Source organism: Leguminivora glycinivorella, chromosome 26, assembly GCF_023078275.1.
Source record: "Leguminivora glycinivorella isolate SPB_JAAS2020 chromosome 26, LegGlyc_1.1, whole genome shotgun sequence".
Lineage (NCBI taxonomy): Eukaryota > Metazoa > Arthropoda > Insecta > Lepidoptera > Tortricidae > Leguminivora > Leguminivora glycinivorella.
In genome coordinates this window covers 7,055,564-7,076,196 of record NC_062996.1, presented here as the reverse complement: position 1 = coordinate 7,076,196, position 20,633 = coordinate 7,055,564, and the positions used below count along the sequence as shown (strand labels likewise).

The 20,633-nt window shown below is 38.0% G+C and overlaps 4 protein-coding genes across 4 annotated transcripts in view; 2 read left to right on the top strand and 2 right to left on the bottom strand.

Moving 5' to 3' along the window:
- LOC125239794 overlaps positions 1-9,642 on the bottom strand; it is a 31,573-nt gene extending 21,931 nt beyond the window's left edge. Inside the window, exons 1-2 of the mRNA XM_048147482.1 lie at positions 9,489-9,642; positions 4,418-4,489 (exon numbers count right to left, since the gene is read on the bottom strand). Of these exons, the coding sequence (XP_048003439.1) occupies positions 4,418-4,484 (67 nt within the window). The 5' untranslated portion in view covers positions 4,485-4,489; positions 9,489-9,642. The remainder of the gene's footprint in view (positions 1-4,417; positions 4,490-9,488) is intronic.
- LOC125239793 lies at positions 1,547-3,335 on the top strand. The gene is made up of 2 exons (XM_048147481.1): positions 1,547-1,685; positions 2,226-3,335. Exons 1-2 carry the CDS (start codon positions 1,657-1,659, stop codon positions 3,073-3,075), a joined length of 879 nt encoding a protein of 292 aa, XP_048003438.1. The 5' UTR covers positions 1,547-1,656; the 3' UTR covers positions 3,076-3,335.
- A 539-nt stretch (positions 9,643-10,181) lies between the features above and the next one.
- On the top strand, positions 10,182-15,216 carry LOC125239974 (zinc finger protein OZF-like). The gene is made up of 4 exons (XM_048147768.1): positions 10,182-10,226; positions 10,919-12,109; positions 13,002-13,252; positions 15,085-15,216. The coding sequence occupies exons 2-3, from the start codon at positions 10,932-10,934 to the stop codon at positions 13,159-13,161; spliced, it is 1,338 nt and encodes a 445-aa protein (XP_048003725.1). The 5' UTR covers positions 10,182-10,226; positions 10,919-10,931; the 3' UTR covers positions 13,162-13,252; positions 15,085-15,216.
- Positions 15,217-18,908: 3,692 nt separating this feature from the next.
- On the bottom strand, positions 18,909-20,303 carry LOC125239983. The gene has a single exon (XM_048147776.1). The coding sequence runs from the start codon at positions 20,290-20,292 to the stop codon at positions 19,018-19,020; it is 1,275 nt and encodes a 424-aa protein (XP_048003733.1). The 5' UTR covers positions 20,293-20,303; the 3' UTR covers positions 18,909-19,017.
- Positions 20,304-20,633: the final 330 nt, after the last annotated feature.

Here is a 20,633-nt window from a genome sequence, read left to right as displayed (position 1 = left end):
TCTTTTCCATTTAAGCACTTTCGCTCCTGTTTCCTCTTGAAGATTTTATTTTTGGATATAATCTATACTCCGTCAAACACGTCGTCAGTAAATGAGAACAAAGAAAACTATAGGTATCCTATTCTATAGCACCCTAAAGAAAAGGATGCATATAGTTTTCTTTGTTCTTATTTACTGACAGACTTGTTTGACAGAGTATAGGTACTAATGAAGAATAAACAATTCAGTATCAAAATCCGTGTCCGAATTAATGTGAACAATAAATCGCTCCTATTTTTTAACCGTCGCCTCAAATCTCTCAAGGACGGACGGTTCTCAAGTCGTCTGTATGTTTTTTTTTTTAATTTTTTTTTATGTTTGTTCCTCGATATCTCCGTCGTTACTGGACCGATTTTGAATTTTTTTTTTGATTGAATGTATATGCATACACATTGGTCCCATTTTTCTCAGAACGCAGTTCTGATGATGGGATCCTGGAGAAATCGAGGGAACTCCTCAAATCTGAAAGGCACACGTATGGTAATTTTTGTGTTTTTTAAGGAACAACATGCATTTACGTACGGAACAGTGACATTTGGTGCAGTGGAACTGCTGATGATGGTCAGAACGGAACTCCTCAAATCTGAACGGCACGCTTATAGTGACTTTGGTATTTTTATAAGAAAAGCATGCACTTACGTCCAGAACAGTGACATTTGGTGCAGTGGAACTGTTGATGAAGATCAGACCAGAACTCCTTAAATCTGAACGGCACACTTATAGTGACTTTGGTATTTTTATAAGAATAGCATTCATTTAAGTTCAGAACAGTGACATTTGTTTAGTTATATTTGTTAAGAAGATTGGGTTTTCAAGTCAAATTTTGTCAAGCTTCGATTTCTTATAATCGGATTCATGAGGAATTGAGGAAACTCCTCAAACCTTAACGGTATGCGTATATTTATTTGTGTTGCATTAAAAGCAGTTTTAAAAATACCTACACATTTCTACATAATCCAACATTCGCAAGTAGCTTTCACCAGAACCCCAAAGGCGGCGATTTTTTTTTCTTAAAAATTATTGAATGTTTATTTGTCCCGTACAAATTTGATTTTCACCTAATAAAGTAAAGGCTCTCTTGATTCTTCGAAAACGGATGAGAAAGTTGCATTTTATCCACAAAAGTGCAAAGTAGTTTCATAGAAATTGTAACAGAGTGCACCTGACTGGTATAATTCACATTCAATTGATGATTCTGAATCATATTTTTTTATTAAATTGATGGATTTTATTTAGTTCCATGGTTTGGTGGTCAGAAAACATAAAAAATATACACGCGTCGAATTGAAAACCTCCTCCGATTTTTCGGCGGTTAACAACAAAATGAAAAATAATCACACTATATCGATATCTTTGACAAATATCAACGTGATTTCCCAGCACTACAGATCGCCATGTTTTGTTCTTGACAATATGGCGACGGCCACACTTTTTTTGTAGGTATGTCCGTTCCATGTGATTCCTTATTCATTGAATTTCCCCACCAAATCGCCGACGCCGCCCCGCCCCGCCTACTCCGCATAGTGGCCTAGTGCAGTGTGCAGTGCAACCGACGTATATCGAATTTTACAATTTATTTTATTTGCTTTTAGTAATTAAATTATCTAACTAACAATTATGGCTCCCACTTACATTACAAACAGGTGGTAAGTAATAAATTAATTTCTGTTTTCTATGGCCATGCTGCAATACTTGAAAACTACGAATGCAAGTTAATATTATTATTTCTCTTAAATGATTTATTTTATTGGAATAACGATTAAGAGGCAAGGAAGTTTTGGAATAACTTTTTTGAAACAAATTGTAAACTTCGGTACTTGTAAAACTATGAGTCTTTCATTGCCAAGTATCTATGTCAAAAAGAATATACATATAAACGCGATGTTCTTGTAAAATTAGATAACTAGATAAGTAACTAAACATAACCTGTAATTATTAAAAGTGGCTATTTTAAATCAACAAAACAGTCTTCTTAAGTAAGTAATTTTATTGTTATGTGTTAAGCCCTTCTTATTTTAAAATATACCAGGCGGTCTAGCACAACTTGCGCTGTCGCCCGCGAATCCATCTTGATGTATGGAATCGCGTGCGAGAACGCAAGTTGTGCTAAACCGCCTGTTATGCCTAAAGTTTGAAATTACCTGACTACAGCATCTATCTAATTATCTATCTATTTCCTTTTGCAGCATAGTGGAAACACAACTGCGAGGGCCAATGCTAAAGGTAGTACTATCAGTTATGAGATTTGAAGATGATGCCAATGAAATTGTCACCAACAATTATATAAATGGGATGGCTTTAGTTGTTGTAAGCATGAGGCCTCTAAAAACACCTGAATTCCATCTTCAAGTCAATGTTAAAATAAAGAAGACTATTCAGGCAAAGAAGAAAACAGTCTCACTGAATGTGACCGCAGAAGGCTTCAACAAGGAAATACTTTGTCAGGATGACTGGCTTGAATTTCAAATACCAACCAAAAAGTATGACGGTTTTTTAAGCAAAAAAAGTAACATTTTTTTATATACAATTACAATCAATTTTGTAATACAAGATGCAACACATTCTGTTGTATGCAATGAACATTATAAAGAACTTTATGAAGAAACAGAGTTCACAGACTTCAAACTTCAGGCGGAAGATGGTACCGTGCCGGTGCACAAGAGTGTATTGTTCGTACACAGTGAGATGTTCCGAGCCATGCTGAAAGGACAATGGAAAGAGACGGGACAAGGTAGCATCGACATGGTAGGAGTCACAGTAAAGACCCTGCAGTGCTTAAAGGCATACATGTACTTGGGGACCATTCCAAATACAGAGTTAGAATTAAAACCACTATTACTGCTGGCTAGACGGTGCCTGATGGACAAGTTGGCAGCGGGCTGCATCGAGAAACTGATTGCAACTGCGAAGTTGGACACGTTGGATGGGCTGATTGAATACGCTGTTCAAAACAACATACCTGAATTGATAAAAGGAATAGTTTTAAGAACTCCCGATAATGCTTTAGGCAAAATCAGTATGGTAACATTTATTTAGTGCGTAGTCTGTGCCGATGGAAAGTTTCCAAAATTCTGAAATTTTCACATATGAAAACTTCGGGAACCTTCCATACTTTGTATGGATGGAAACTTTTCATTTCATAAATTTATATTTCCCTTATTTTTCGTGAATTTTTCATGAAACTTAAGATTTTTAAGGAAAGTTTCTGCAACTTGCACATCACTAGTTGGCTTCTTGTTCAATTTAAGACTCACTATAAAAGTTTCAGTTTTATTTTTAAGATTAAAAAAGCAGGATTATTATGTTGTGTCTTTATTTGCTTCAAGAATCAAGAAAAATTTAGATTTCTGCCTTTTTTCGTTTGCTTTGAGTGCAATAAGGTGTTTATGTTTTAAATTTCAACAAAAAATTACAATATTTATATTTATTTATTCAATTACAATCATAAGCTTACAGTGTGGTACCAAAGCACCTATAATGTTATCAAGATGTATTTAACAATACTAAAACAAAATAGTTAATTAATCAAATAAGTACATAAATTAATTTTTAACTAAATTCATTACAAAGTGCGCGTATTTTACACAATAAAGTGTGCCAGCTATCGGCAAACACGTCGGCATCCTGGCTTAAAACGAGTCGGTTGAGCAGCGCCGGCGCCCGGGCGCCGGGCGCGTTGCTGGCGCGGCGGCGGCGCGTGCGCGGCGTCTCCGCCCCCGGCGGCGCCACGAGGAGCGGCCGGCGGCGGCGCCCCAAGAGCCCATATTGCACAGGCACAAAGAGACGGATAACTTCCAACGCAACCGGGTTGTCTATTTTCCCTCTTATCATAAGGCTGTAGTGAACGGCGAGATGCAGTGTACGCCTAAAACAGGGTATCGAGTCCGAATACAACAGAGGGTGCGCACTGCGCACACGGGCGACTTTTTTGTCGCGAACATGGGTTAAGCATATGAAAGTGCGCTCACGAAGCAACTTTTCATACAAATACGTCCATGTGACAAAAAAGTTGCATTGCAGCGAAAAGTCGCCTGTGTGCGCACCCTCTTACACCTAAGCAGACTTTTGGCTGAATATGTAAATAATTTACGCGACCTGTATATTAGGGGGCGTCCATTAATCTCGTCTTATAATATACGTCTTTGGCTTATTTTAGACCCCTCCCTCCCCCATGGCGATCATTGGTGACATTTTCAGGAAGAGGATACAGTCTGACCAAAAAGAGTAGAAATTAAAAAGTGGCAACAACGTATTGTCGTCCCGTTTTCTCACACATATATTGATTTGAAAGGGTACAGTACAATGTTGCCAGTGTTGCCACTTTTTAATTTCTAAATAGGACCAAACGGTCTGTTGTACTGTCAGTACTGGAGCTTACCGACTGATATATAAGACAGGAGCGCGGCGAGGCACACCACGCTGCTGCTAGGCCCCGGCAGCTTCATTCTCACTGTAACAATAACAATATCTAATGAGAATATCGTGAACGCCGAAAAGGACAAGTCCAGTAAGTACCTAGACTTTGGCTCACGAGATAACCGCCATGTGGGATGTTGATTCAACGATCATTGTTCCGATAGTCGTTTCAGCGAACGGTCTCATAGCGAAGAGTCTCGACCAACATCTTAAGAGACTCGCTAGGTGGCTGGATCAAGGGCCAGATGCAGAAGGCGGTGATCTTGGACACGGCGCGGATAGTCCGACGGTTCCTCTCTCTGCAGCCCTAACCACCGGCAGCTTGGGCCCTGCCCCGCTGCTGGCGGCACCCTAGGTTAGGTTTTTTATAATGTGTTTATATATTTTATATTGTTTTGTTTGTGGTTTTGTATTTTACTTTTATAATCATATTATAAAAATACCTAGCCTAAGAAAGAAAATAAATACTGAGAATAACAATATCTAATGAGAATCTCGTGAACGCCGAGAAGGACAAGTCTGGCAAGTATCTAGACTTGACTTACGATATAAGGAGGACTCAGTAGTTAATCTCCCACGATCGGTATTTGGTTCTCTCGCACACGCCGCGCGCGACCTTAACAGCGCTGCAGCGGTACTGACGCGACCGGCATCACCCGGTTCCGCATATACTATCTGCAGTCGCCAGTGTGTGGCCTGGTAATCGCAGTCAACTCAGTAATTCCTAGAATTATTTTAGTGTTTCTATTTAAAGGCTGAGAGCTAAATTCTAAATAACATATGACAGTTACGAGCACTCCGAGTGAAGTCATCCGTCAATCATTTTCATTTAAAACCCATATATGTTTATTGCCAGTTTGATATTTGCCAGTCGCTTTTCGATGAAGGCTTTTCTTGTGGTTCCATGCAGATGGCAGTCCATATGGCCCTAGACCGCGTGAAGTGGAGAGAAATCACTGTTGGTCACGATCCTCAGCCATGAGGGAACGACTGAGAAGAAGAGTTTCGATGAAAGAAAACATCGTGAGGAAACCGGACTAATTCCAATAAGGTCTAGTTTACCCTTCGGGGTGGAAGGTCAGATGGCATTGGCAGTCGCTTTCGTAAAAACTAGTACCTACGTCAAATCTTGTGATTAGTTGTCAAAGCGTACCCCAGGCTCCCATGAGCCGTGGCAAATGCCGGGATAACGCAAGGAGGATGATGATGTTTACTGTAAGTTTATTTATTACTGACGCGAGTTCCGTTAACTTCGGCATAATTAGGTATAATATGAGCGGCATACATATATTAGAAAACATGATGGCATAGTTATATTCTGTCAAACAAGTCTGTCAGTAAATAAGGCTCCGCGCACACGGGCGACAAAGTTGCTCGACGACTTTTTTGTCTCTGTCGTCACCCCTTGCGACAGTCTCCGAGGTGCGCACACGGGAACGACAGCGACGTAACCACAGACTACTAAAAAGCTATTACCATAGACTAATTCTATTATCTTTGGATATTTCGGATGCAACTTTTTCTTTTTTCATGAAATTGAGAGCCTATCTAAAATAATTTTTTGGTACTTCAGAATGAGTGTTTAAAAGTTTTGATGATTTTACAACCCGGCATCGTTTTTTCTTAATATTGTCGGAATATTCTTTTAAATTCTTGTCATATAAAATCAGTCTTTCCTCTATTTCTGCAATTAAAAGACAGATATCAATGTCGTCTTCAACAATCTGCATTTAAAATTATCTTTTTTTTCGAATAACTGGCAACATTGACAACCGACCGACGACTGTTTTGTCGCCGTGTGCGTACTTGCATTGAAACCCATAGGGAAGGAGACAGTTGCGTCGCAGGCCTGTCGTCGACCCCTACGACAAAAAAGTTGCGTCGCACCGTGTGCGCACCTTCATACTAGCCCATAGACCGAGCGACGGAGACAAAACTGTTGCGTCGCCCGTCTGCGCCCAGCCTAAGAACTAAGAAAACTATAGGTATCCTTTTCTCTAGCACCCTAAAGAAAAGGATGCATATAGTTTTCTTTGTTCTTATTTACTGACAGAATATAGTTTTCTTAAATTCGTATTTTTTTTTCTAAACAGACCATACACCTGCGATCGCTGCGATAGATGTTAGATCAATTGCTGTTTAGAAACGGGCTTTACAATTAACTCTACTTAAGTAAGTGTCAAAACTATGATATGCCAATCTCATATCGAACACATAAAGCCCGTTTCTCAACAGCATTTGAACTACTACACCGTGTTTTTATTGAATTCCGTTAACTTCGTCATACGTCTAACTATATTAGAATACGGAATGGCATAGTTAGTTTTCTTAAATTCGTATTTTTTTTTCTAAACAAGACCATACACCTGCGATGGGTGCAGTAGATGTTAGATCAATTCAACCCTCGATCCTCTTTGGTATAAGTTGGTATAAGTATTAGACTAAGTCTATAGTATGGGACAACGTGGCACCTTTTACTTGAGAAGGCCACAATTCATGAAATTCTCTTCCGCCACTGTTTACTACTCCTATTTCTGGTTGCGATTATACCATGTTTACTTTAGGTCGGTTTCCGTTTATTTATAGGCGCGTATACGAACGTTGCTATGTCAGTCTGTCCAATCTAAGTTGACAACGATTTTAATACCATAGATTGCGCAGATGTTTATCCATACTAATATTATAAATGGGAAAGTGTGTGTGTCTGTTTGTTTGTCCGTCTTTCACGGCAAAACGGAGCGACGAATTGACGTGATTTTTTATGTGGAGATAGTTGAAGGGATGGAGAGTGACATAGGCTACTTTTTGTCTCTTTCTAACGCGAGCAAAGTCGCCGGCAAAAGCTAGTAAAATATAAGTATTTAAGGTGCATTAGGGTAATTCCGAAAGTATTCGAATTACGAAAGTCTCATCAAAATCACCATTAAGATATAAGATTCCCCTTTCGGAATTACCAGAGCATTTTTGTTGTCATTCTGATTACCCTAATATGCACCTAACATAGAAAACATACATGACTCAGGAACAAATATCTATGCTCATCACACAATTAAATGCCCGCACCGGGATTCGAACCCCCGACCGCGGCTTAGCAGGCAGGGTCACTACGCGCTAGGTCAACCTATTCGTCGTTTGTTTCATTATACACGGCATACACGCGCATACACGATCTTATGTCTATCTTCGTACAAATTCATCGAGTAACGATAATAGACATCAGTCATTACAAGAAGAGAAGAGAGGCATATGCTCAGCAGTGGGCGGTAAAAGGCTGATATGATGATGATGAGTCATTACAACCCTTGGAACAGCCTTTTTATAGAGAGAGAGAGAGAGAGAGAGAGAGAGAGGGAGAGAATTTATTTGCATACCACATACGATACATATGTATTACATACATGGACCCTGATAAGGGCGTAGCAAAGTACAAATGTGTCACTTAGGTACTACTGTTTAACAAGCCATTTTCGTGCAAAATAGTTACATATATACTCTGTCAACAAGTCTGTCAGTAAATAAGAACAAAGAAAACTATATGCATCCTATTCTTTAGGGTGCTAGAGAAAAGGATACCTATAGTTTTCTTTGTTCTTATTTACTGACAAACTTGTTTGACAGAATATAGTTACATATTTGTTTTACATGGGGGCAAAGTTGTTGTTTAACCGCACGTGCCAATATTGATACCCGAGCAAGCGAAAGATTCCAATAACTGCAAGCGTAATAGCTAGTGGTTCAAAAAGTGGAATCTTGAGCGCTGCGAGGGTTTCAAGGCACATAAGTTAAACAAACTTTGCCACCGAGTGAAACACGAAATTTTTTACCACACCAACACGGACAAAATTCGAACCATAAAACATCAAACTAAATTAAATCCATCAATTTATTCAATATTTATGATTCAAAATCATCATTTGTAGGTGAAATCTACCAGCCCGCTTAAGACATCATGTTAAAATTTGTATGAAATTGCTTTGCGCTCTTGTGGATAAAATGAAATTTTGCTATCTGTTTTCGAATAGCAAAGAGAGCCTTAACCAGTTGGGGTGGTGAAAAAATTATGTAACGCTCCGATGTAGGTTAAGGGTCCCCCCACATCTAGCGTCTCGCGAGCGTCGCGTCAGGCCAACTGTATGGGCAAAGCCCGACGCCGCGTCGACGTCGCGTCGACGCGACGTCTTTTTCCATACAGTTGGCCCGACGCGACGCTCGCGAGACGCTAGATGTGGAGGGACCCTAAACATGGCTTTAAAAAAAAGATTAAAGAATGCTTTTTACCGATGGTCCTTCGAACCGGATCGGATATGGCCAACGTATGAATTGTATGACTTTAATATTTGAAAGTACCTACATTTTAACCACAGACACCAAAACGACGGGGTGTTATAAGCTTGACGTGTCTGACTGTCTGTTTCTCTGTCTGTGTGTGTGTGTCTGTCTGTGGCATCGTAACCCACGAACGGATTTTTTTTTGGGGTAGGAGGCAAACGAGCAGACACGTCGCCTGATGGTAAGCGATCACTGTCGCCCGTGGACACCAGAAACACCAGAAGTGTTGGAGGTGCGTTGCCGGCCTTTAAGATGGTTGTACGATCTTTTCTTGAAGGTGAACCGATTTAGATGTAGGTAGTTTTTTTGTTTGAAAGCTGACTTAGTCGAGAGTTCTGCTCTTTAGTATTCTAGTGGTTCATGAATATCGGTCCACTATGTAGGAGTTTTTTCAAAATTTTAATTTGGTCACAAACACGAATAGGGTGCTAAGTGTTAGGGTAGGCAACGCGCAAATATATCTAGTACTTATACCTATATATGTCTAGATATTTTGAAAAACCTAAAACACCGCATTTGCTTGCCTTCAGCACAACATACACATTAAAACAATCGAAAAAGTACTAACAAATATTATAGGCATAAAATAACAAGAAAATGTAATTAACTACCCTAAATTGATCCAATAAATTATTCCCAAGATTGTTGGGTTATTTATAGGCCAATCAAACAGCACGTCCTGTGTATGGCCTCGTTATACTCACCTGAATTTTAGATTGGTATCACGAATCAATCAATAACATTTCTCGGTTTAACTCTATACAATTTTATATATACATGTTTCAAACTTTTCACAAGCACGATAAGTACTTAAATGTATCAATATTAGTTAAAATGTTATTAAAAACACAAAAAGATAGCTTTATATGAAAGCTGAAGTCTCGCAAACGTACTGCTGAAATATCGACTGAACTGAAATCCAACGGTGTTGCCAGCAGGAAGAGCTTTCGATGTACCCAAATTTTAGGGTAAATTATAAATAACTTTTAACAAGTTTTATTTCCAAAAATAATACTTTACTAAATCGTTTTATGGATTGTAAAATCTAGTTTTTCGGATAATTTAGATGCTAAAAGGTTATTAGTTTTTCATTTTTACACGTAAATAAGAATACTGTATCCAAACTTCATCCGTGTAATCGAACGTCTGTGAAACGTCATTTGCGTTTTGTTTGTAGCGTTTGATTGACCTTTCTTTGATAACTTTGCATTTCAATTGTAAGCTAAATTAAACTGTATCGCAACGGAATATAGTTTAGTTTGATGTAAAAAATTTAGGCATGAATAAGGAAAATGAATATACTAGCATTTAAATGATGTCACTTGTCAAGTTGTCAGTACAAAATATTGTTTTGGCATTTTGGTATATTTTCGTGTCGTATTTTGTATTAAGTTTAAATTAATATTTCTGACTGTAGTGTGTATTATTCGCAGCAATTTAAGGTAATTTAGAAAAAGGGATTTACTTTATAATACATGTAACATATTCCATTGCAGTTATTTATATAAACATTAATAAAATACTGAGTTTCAACTTTGGATCGAAAACTTTGGTAGTAGGTACATAAGAAATTTTCGCTTCGTCTGTGAATAAAGAGTAGTGTCTTGTCTTAATATGTATTGATTTTTGTCTCTACTGTTCATTCTTTCAGCATAGAGTAACAAATGTAGAAAATTAGAAGTGAAAACTATCATTTTCAAGTTCAAATCAATGCGATGCGATTCAAGAATAACATTCGTTTTCATATGGTTACTGTGCTTTATTCTTCTCATTTATTTGATTTATCAAATCCCTATTTAATGCAAATTATTTTTTTTTTAACCCCAGACAGTCTGTGTGTATGTCTGTCTGTCTGTTTGTTTGTCTGTCTGTCTGTCTGTGGCATCGTAGCTCTCGAACGGATGAACCGATTTTGATTTAGTTTTTTGTCTGAAAGCTGAGTTAATCGGGAGTGTTCTTAGCCATGTTTCATGAAAATCGGTCCACTAGGTCGTGGTCGGGGGTTTTTTCAATATTTTAATTTTGTGGTTAGGTTATTAACTATAATGTGTCCCACTGCTGGGCAAAGCCCTCCCCTGTTTTCCACCACTCATCACAGCTCTGTTATTCTGATATTATCATTTATTTATTCCAGGATAACCACTGATATGGAGATAGCACTAGATTCACAGAGCAAAAATGAAAATGTTCCATACAGACATAAATGCCTTGTTTGCAGCAAAGAATTTTCTCAAAAGAGCAGCTTAATATCACATATCAAGCTCCACACAAAATCTGATATGTACCAATGTGATTATTGCCTTAAAACATACAATAGAAAGTCAACTTTGGAACAACATATCAGAAAACATACTAAATCAAATATCTATCAATGTGAACTATGTTATAAATATTATACTGTTAAAGCAAAATTAAAAATTCACCTGAGAAGTCATGAGAAAGTAAATTTTTTCTCTTGCAATATATGTAATCGAAGTTACACACATAAACATAGCCTGGTGTCTCATTTACTTTCACATAAAGGGCTTACACACACTTGCGAATATTGCGGCAAAGTGTATAGGAACAAATCAAATGTGGAAAGGCATTTATTAACACATGAAGGTGTAAAACCATATCAATGCAATGTGTGTTTGAAGAAATTCTACCAAAAAATACATTTAATGAAGCATTTAACTATCCATAGTGGGGAGAGGAAATTCCAATGTCTTATTTGTGACAAATGTTTTGGTAGAAAAGACAGTTTGGTGAAACATGGTAAAATACATACTTTAAAATATAAAGACAATATAAAGCTGCTCGATTCTACAGATGATAATATTTTAATACAAAGGATTTACAAGCATTTTAATGAGAAAAATGAATTATCAATAGGTAATTATGGAATTGATAACAACCAAGACTATGCATTTGAAAATGGTGAAATGAATGCCACACCTGAAGAAGAATTAGAATGCATAAGTTTCACAAATGAGCCCACAAATGATATAAGTAAAGAAAATATAACAGAAGACATTTTAAAAACTACTCCAAAATTAGAAAATATAAAATACAATTGCAATATATGCAATAAGAGTTACAAGCATGAAAAATCACTAAAACTACACACAAAGTTACACACATCAGACGCTATAGCATGCGAGGTATGCGCTAAAGTTTTCACCGTATTCAGCAAGTATGAAGCGCACAGACTATCTCATATGGGAGTGAAGCGGTTCGGTTGTGAGTTGTGTGAGAAGAGGTTCACAGCGAGGCATTCTTTGGAGGCGCACTACCGGGCTCATGATGGGGACAAGCCGGTTCAGTGTGCGGAGTGTGGGATGAGGTTTGTACTTTTTTTCCTTATTCATAAAACATGTGTAACCCCTGATTTGTCTATTACTAACATAGACAAATATCACAAACATAGGTATCACCAATGTAGAGATAAACATTTATTAAGTTTCTTAGATTTAAGTTGATAAATGCTATGAGGTCTGCAGATGGTCTTGTAAAGTTTAGGTAAATTGGGGTCAGGCCAACACCACACTTTATTTACCAAGCAGGTTTGATGAAAAATCTGTTATAGGTTATAAAGGATTTATACTCATCTTAAACGCCGGCAACGCACCTCCAACACCTCTGGTGTTTCGGGTGTCCATGGGCGGCGGTGATCGCTTACCATCAGGCGACCTGTCTGCTCGTTTGCCTCCTATCCCATAAAAAAAATATACTCAAAGTTCTATTAATTTTGAGTGTGACAAATTGTGTACCTACTTTCGCTTCGCCCCCGAAGTATCAATACTGGGGACCGATTTTTGAATTTCGAATGCACGAATTCGCTGTTCGGAAGTCTGTGGAAAGCGGCGTAAAGTAATTTTTGAATAAATGTGGCCAGTCATTTTAGAAAAAGTGGCTATGACCACTCGTTTTCGCTTTGTTAGTAGAACTTAAATCGCTAGTAGTGGAGATATTATTGAACGAAATTCACGAAATCGCATTGTCGACTTTCAAAAATCAGCCCCTTTTACTAAGAACAAATATCTCTATACTCTGTCAACCAAGTCTGTCAGTAAATAAGAACAAAGAAAACTATATGCATCCTTTTCTTTAGGGTGCTAGAGAAAAGGTTACCTATAGTTTTCTTAGTTCTTATTTACTGACACACTTGTTTGACAGAATATAGCTCTGCTTGTCTACCTGATACATCATTAAGAAAAAATCATTGTTCTTCACAGGTTCACAAAGCAAAGCTCCTTCGTCCGGCATTCGCGTACACACCGACCGCACGGGCCGCGCACACACCGACCACCCAGCGAGCTTCTGTGCGCCGCGTGCGGACGCCGGTTCAATAGGAAAGACGTGCTAGCTGTTCATATGAGGAAATGTCTTAAATAAATAAATATTGGGGACACCTTACTCAGATCAACTTAGCCCCAAACTAAGCAAAGCTTGTACTGTGGTGCTAGGCGACGATATACATACTTAAATAGATAAATACATACATCCATACTAATATTATAAATGGGAAAGAGTGTGTGTCTGTTTGTTTGTCCGTCTTTCACGGCAAAACGGAGCGACGTATTGACGTGATTTTTTAAGTGGAGATAGTTGAAGGGATGGAGAGTGACATAGGCTACTTTTTGTCTCTTTCTAACGCGAGCGAAGCTGCGGGCAAAAGCTAGTACTTAATGTACTTATATACATAGAAAACATCCATGACTCAGGAACAAATATCTGTGCTCATCACACAAATAAATGCCCTTACCGGGATTCGAACCCAGGACCGCGGCTCAGCAGGCAGGGTCACTAGTGTCACTACCGATTGAGCCAGACCGGTCATCTTGAAATGAAATAATGTTGCAATGTGAAATTAAATGTATGAAAATGGAGTCGAGTATTTTATTTTCATTAAAAAGCAGAAAATAGTCCGATCAACAAAGAGAAAATTAACGGTTCAGCCACGACATTGGTCTAAGCGCGACAGCGGTAAGCGGCGGCCATACATTGGAGCGAGACACAGCTGTCGCGCTTAAACCAATGTCGTGGTTGGGCCGTAACCTATGTTGCCTGTCAATTTTTATCATTGAAAAAGTGACCTTGACATTTAAAACAATAAATTACAATTCCCACGCACTGATCAGTGCTTAGACATATCAGACGAAGGGATGAGGGATAGGGCCTTTAACCTAAGTTAAAGGCCCTATCACACAAGCAATCTCATCAACTTGCTAATGTACCCTGCGGGACTACTATTTAGATCATGGACTTTCAATAGGGACTGAGCTCACACTGTTTTTGCCATACTAAATTGAACTTTATCACCGGTGCAGAAAGGCGTTCTTATCAGATTAGTAAAAGTGTGTCCACATGAGAGGGTCAAAGTTGGGGCTGGTGTCCCTCTCGCACGTGTGACCAGTGTTAAGGAGATTACTATAGTAGTAGTATTTTTACCTGTATGATAACTAAGTTTATAAACTTCTTAAATTATTTTTGTATTATATCGAGGCAAGGATACCAAGGATTAATACCTTGTAACGAATAGGTAAGTCATTATTATGAAGCCATAAAACCAAAGACTTGCGCATTAAAAAAAACCTTTAATTCGGTATTAGTAGATTTGGTAGTAACTTTGAATATTGACTGGTATCCCCAAATAATGACAGTGATGACGTCATTCAAATAATTTTGACAGTGGCAATAAGTGCGAGAGGGACACCAGCCCCAACTTTACCCTCTCATGTGGACACACTTTTTGGCCTAACAACTTAATCTAGCTTAATAATTATATAAATCTATGATTTAGATAAATAAATAGCAAAATAACTTGAACGTATTTTTATTCACTCATCAAAAAACTAGAATAACATAAGTCAGTTTTGACAACGAAGTATAAAAATTATCTTAGCGGCCTGCGTTCGTAGGCGGAGGTAAGCTAACCCAAAGATTCAAAAGAGGTTCGCCACAACCCCAATAGCAGGTACTGGCGAAGTGAGTGTGTTTAGTACAACGTCCCACTTTGTCGGTTACCATTAAGGCGAGATTTACTTGTATCTTTACATGTATAAACTGACAAAGCGGCTTTATAGCAATCGACAGTGGGACGTTTTCCCGTGCACACTCACAGAAATTTATGACTACGCGCCATTTCATTAGAACTATTTCCTTTATACAACACTCAACTGTCACGGCATACATCAGAAAAACAGCGCCCTCTAGACAATCCGCATCGCGCGTGTGACACTCCTCGAGTTGCAGACGGTGACCACTTTCCATCAGGCGGACCGTATGCTTGTTTGCCACCGAGGTAGTAGGTATTAAAAAAAAAGTCATGTTTCTTGTTGGGCTTTACTGTAAGGCACAGCGGGGCAAATCTCGACTGGGGCAATTGTAACTAATCCATTCTTCCCATTATTACATTATGATGTTGATTTCTACATGTATCCACTGAACACACCTACCATATAAAACTGGACACACTATTTAATAATGCAAACATTGTAAAACATGGAAAAAATGAACCAGTAAGGGACCGTCCACACTCAAGAGACGCATGTCCTGAGGCGCGGAACGAACGTCCGCGCCACGCCGCCTGAATGTAATTTGGACGTAGTTACGAAATAACGTTCCAATTCCAATCCACATGAAATTGTCATTAAGTTTTAGACCTTGTATGAAAAACAAAAGTCTTTCATTTCAATGACAATTTCAGATGGATTGGAACGTTATTGCGTAACTACAACTACATCCATTTAAAAAACGTCTCCTCAGTACATTTTGTATAGGAAGGACGCGCAAGAGACGTCTCTTGCGCGTCTTACGTCTTTCCTATACAAAATGTACTGAGGTGACGTTTTTTAAATTACATTCAGGCGGCGTGGCGCGGACGTTCGTTCCTCAGGACATGCGTCTCTTGTGTGGGGATGATCCCTTACACAGTCGAGATTTGCCGCGCTGTACTGTACCTTGCTGTCATTGTTTGTATTCAAATGGGTGTTTGAGACTGTACTAGAATGATACTATTGATTAAAACTACTCTATTCTCAGTTCAAATGGTTTTATTTACATCATAATTATAATGTCACAAGGTAGCTAATATAATAATAACAAACTAAAAACTTAGTAAAAATACCCTTGTAGTTTTGGCATTCAGGTACTAGGCAGGTAACATAGTTATGATTATGAACTGGAAATTAACATAATAGTATGTAAACCAAGGATATATCGATAATAAGGGACTGACAAAGCCCATACAAATAAGCGTTCCCCGGAAATGTATGGGCCTTTTAGTCTTAAAACTAGATGGCGCTGTTTTGCAGCCTGGAAGTGGCCAAAATAATATTTTTGCATGTTTTTATTTTTTTATAAGAACAAATGACGTTTCTTTATTTTAATATCATGATATTCATTATATTAAAATAAGCGCTGACAAATAAGCGCTGGTGGCCTAGCGGTAAGAGAGAGGGACTTTCAATCCGGAGGTCACAGGTTCGAACCCCGGCTCGTACCAATGAGTTTTCGGAACTTATGTGCGAAATGGCATTTGATATTTGCCAGTCGCTTTTCGGTGAAGGAAAACATCGTGAGTAATCCGGACTAATTCCAATGAGGCCTAGTTACCCTTGGGTTGCAGGTCAGATGGCAGTCGCATTCGTAAAACTAGTGCCTAGGCCAAATCTTGGGATTAGTTGTCAAAGCGGACCCCAGGCTCCCATGAGCCGTGGCAAATGCCGGGATAACGCAAGGTGGATGATGATGATATTCATGATAGTCAGTACACATTTTGAAAAAAAAAATTGTAGGCATCCTCAGCGTAGTTGTGATAGTATTTAACAGGTGGCGCTAAAAAATCGAGGTACGATTCTTAGTATGAACATTGTAAATCCTATATAAATTATCCTTGATACAAACTAAATAGTATGTCATCCCTTTAAGGCCAAAGCACACTGGCTGCGTGAGTTAGATGACCACTTAACTTCATACTAGCTTTTACCCGCGGCTTCGCCCGCGTAATAAAAGTATTCATTAAGATTTTCATTTGGATCCTTAGGTTTCTCTGTAGGTATATTTATCTGCGATTATTTCGATTGCACATAATACTTTTGCTTGCAATGATTGTAGAAATATTACACATCGACCACAGCGTAGGTAATTCTATATATGCTGGGGAAACCTTTATAAACATCCCACATAGCCCGTATTTCGACACTATGATCGGTGGGTAAAAAGTACTTTTTTAGGGTTCCGTACCTCAAAAGGAAAAAACGGAACCCTTATAGGATCACTTTGTTGTCCGTCTGTCCGTCCGTCCGTCCGTCTGTCAAGACCCTTTTTCTCAGGAACGCGTGGAGGTATGAAGCTGAAATTTATATCAATTACTCAGGTCTACTGTCCCTTGAAGCTGTGAAAAAATCAAACTTCTAAGCCAACGCAATCAAAAGATACAGCCGTTTTTGCCGCAAATTTTCGACACTTGCAAGGGAATCAAAACCTACAGGGTGCTTCCCGTGAACTCAGAATCTTGAAATTTGGTACGAAGCAACGTCTTATAGCATAGATAAAGGAAAAATTACGAAAACCATAAATTTTTAGTTACATCACATAATATATTTTTTTTTAATAATTTTAACCTTACTACCCATTTCCTCATAAACGCGTAGAGGTATTAAATTGAAATTCATACCAAATACTCAGGTCTATAATACCTTTAAGCTGTAACAAAATCAAACTTCTATGTCAACGCAATCAAAAGAAACAGCAATTTAAGCTGCATATTTTGAAACTCGCAAGTACTCGCAAGGGAATCAAAACCTAAAGGGTACTTCCAGTCGACCTAGAATCTTGAAATTTGGCATGAAGCAACGTTTTATAGCACACATAAAGGAAAAATTCCGAAAACCTTAAATTTTTAGTTATTTAACACTTTCGCTACCAAGAACCCGACTGTCGGGCACACCGCTCGTAGAAGCGTAGCCGATTACATGGGTTTCCCCGTATGTAGCGAAAATGTCGTAGCGCCGCGTAGAGCCCGGTTTCGAAAGTGTTAATAAATATAAACTTATTACTTTTTTCCTCATGAACGCGTAGAGCTATCTTGCAATAAAAATACCATAGTTATGACTCGATTGTCGTAATGAACGAACTTTGTAAACCTTGCAGGTTTGTACGGAACCCTCGGTGCGCGAGTCCGACTCGCACTTGGCCGGTTTTCTATTATCCCTTACAATTCTTATATTTTGCTTATACTTATCGCAAACGTAATCTTCAAGCAAGCAAACAACGATCGTCTTAGAGCACATTGATTGTAAGAGACCGCCGACCGATTATCCGTATCCCTCTAACGATACCCATATTATCCGTATCCGTATCCCTATCCCTATCGCTATCGCTATCGCTATCGCTATCACTATCGCTATCGCTATCGCTATCGCTATCCCTATCCCTATCCCTATCCCTATCCCTATCCCTTATCAAGATGTTTAATGATATAACACTTTAAGTTCTCGCGCTTTGTACACATATTTAAAGTCACATACAGGTCGAACGCGATTAATTAACATTATTTTTACCTTTTTTCCCAACGTTTCGGCCAGGTTGCACTGGCCGTGGTCGCGGAAGACTGACGTCCCAGCAAAATGTCACCGGAGATGTAAACAACACAAAACTACCCGATATTAATTTATATAAATGTTCGGGGTAGACAAATAAATATAATCTACCCACTTTTAGTTAATGTTTATTTCCCACCATGTTTATTTTAAAGGTAAAAATAATGTTAATTAATCGCGTTCGACCTGTATGTGACTTCAAATATATGTTTAATGATTTCTTATTAAGTGCTAAAATATAAAGTTTCATGGTTTTATCTTTTAAAATTAAGAAATCCCATACAAACTTTCAACCTCTTTTTCAACCCCTTCATCCCTTTTTTTTCGAAATAAAAAGTAGCCTATGTTTTATCTCAGGGTCTAAAGATCGTCTGTTCCAAATTTCATCAAAATCGGCTGCGTGGTTTAAGCGGGAAAGCGTAACAGACAGACAGACAGAGTTACTTTCGCATTTATAATATTAGTATGGAATAGTATGGAATAGTATGGAATGGATAGTATGGATTAGTATGGATAGTATGGATAGTATGGATTGGATGCACGCCAGGTGTACGTGGTGTGACATCTCTCATATAACTCTGTATATTACAACAAGTAAGTTGTAGCTCCACAGGAGATGGATACTACTTGGCTTACAATTATTTACTTATAAATCTATAGTAATACATTCAAATTTACAAACATGGACTATCAACCTTTTTTCACCAAAACTAAATATTTGATAAGGCTCATACAACTTAAAAACACTATCTACACTAAATACACAATTATTTACATAACTATTATTGATCAAAATTAAAAACACCTCATCATTAATATCCATAGTGTCCAGTAGATAGCTTCCATATTTGAATTCAACTTTTTGAATTCGGAACACTAAATGCTCGCCTTTAGGTATTTTGAAATTAGAATTTTCAGCCAGGAACCTTTCGTGTTGCCATAGAGAAATATTAGCACAATTTTTTTTTAATAGTGAACATAGTCTGTATGCTAGGCCGTCTTTCTTATACCTTATTTTCTTAGATTTTTCAGCCTCTATTGCAGAATTGTCTGTGGAATTTGTATGTTTCACTGTTCTGACACTACTTTCGGTTGAAGTCATCTGAGTAATGGATATTATCTCTACATCATCATTTGAGATATTATGCGGTGTAGGAGTATCGGCAATTGAAACTTGTGAACAATTTTCAGAACTAAACTGATTATCAAAGAAGGACTTCACTTTATTGATCAATTCAACATTACCAGAGCTTTTTGAGCTTTCGGTACTGTGTAACCTGTCTTCTCCTAGTATAGAATTCTGTGTTTCTATAATTTGAGTATTTTCAATCTCTACTTTAATGTTATCTTGTATATTTCTTCGGTCACGTGGAAAGTAGTGACTAAGTACAGGAGAAGTACTTCTTTTGTCTTTTTGGGTTGTATTATCATTTTTACTTTCACTAAATAATGTTTTTCTCACCTTGGGACTGTGAACCGGAGATGCATACTTCTGAGCTATTACGGGACTCTTCATGATAATATTAGCTCTCTGTGTACCGGTACACAGTACAGGTGACGTCAGATCAGTCTTATTGTTGCTATTTTCAACGTATCTTGATATTGAATATGTCTTATCAAGAACATTTTCAATTGACTTACATTTAGTTTTACAGGTTAAAACTGGAGATTTACCGCCTTCTCCGTCTTTATTCACGTCAATTATAGTGATATCTAAGTTAGAAACGTTACTGGGAACCTTTGATTTGCGTTTTCTTTTACGATTTAGTTTCTTGTTGGTTATGTTATTAAAATTCGCTTTGTTGTCGACATCTTCGAACTCGCTGGAGTCACTTGATGACCAGATAATCTCTTCCGAATATTCTTGCGAATTCAATAAGCGAAACTTCGTCGAAAATAAGTTTTCTTTATGTTTTTTCATAATGAATTAGATTACAAAATAATAACAATAGCATTGACGATTGACATTTGCTTTTTTTTTTTAGATTTTTTCTTTTTTTATAGTGATGAACCGAGTGCAAAACCGAGTGTCGATTATAATGCAACAAAATCGATCTAATTAATGTTACCATAATCTATATGCTGTGTTCCCCGATACAGTGATAACAGTGTTTTTTCACACTATTTACCCAAATATTTACCCGAGTTTATTATGACAACACTGTCATTTTTGTTATGTTGTCAACATTGACGACATGTGGCGTTACTAATGTTTCGAGTTTCTGCAACGAAGCCATAACTCGAAAGTTGTTTATAGAATCG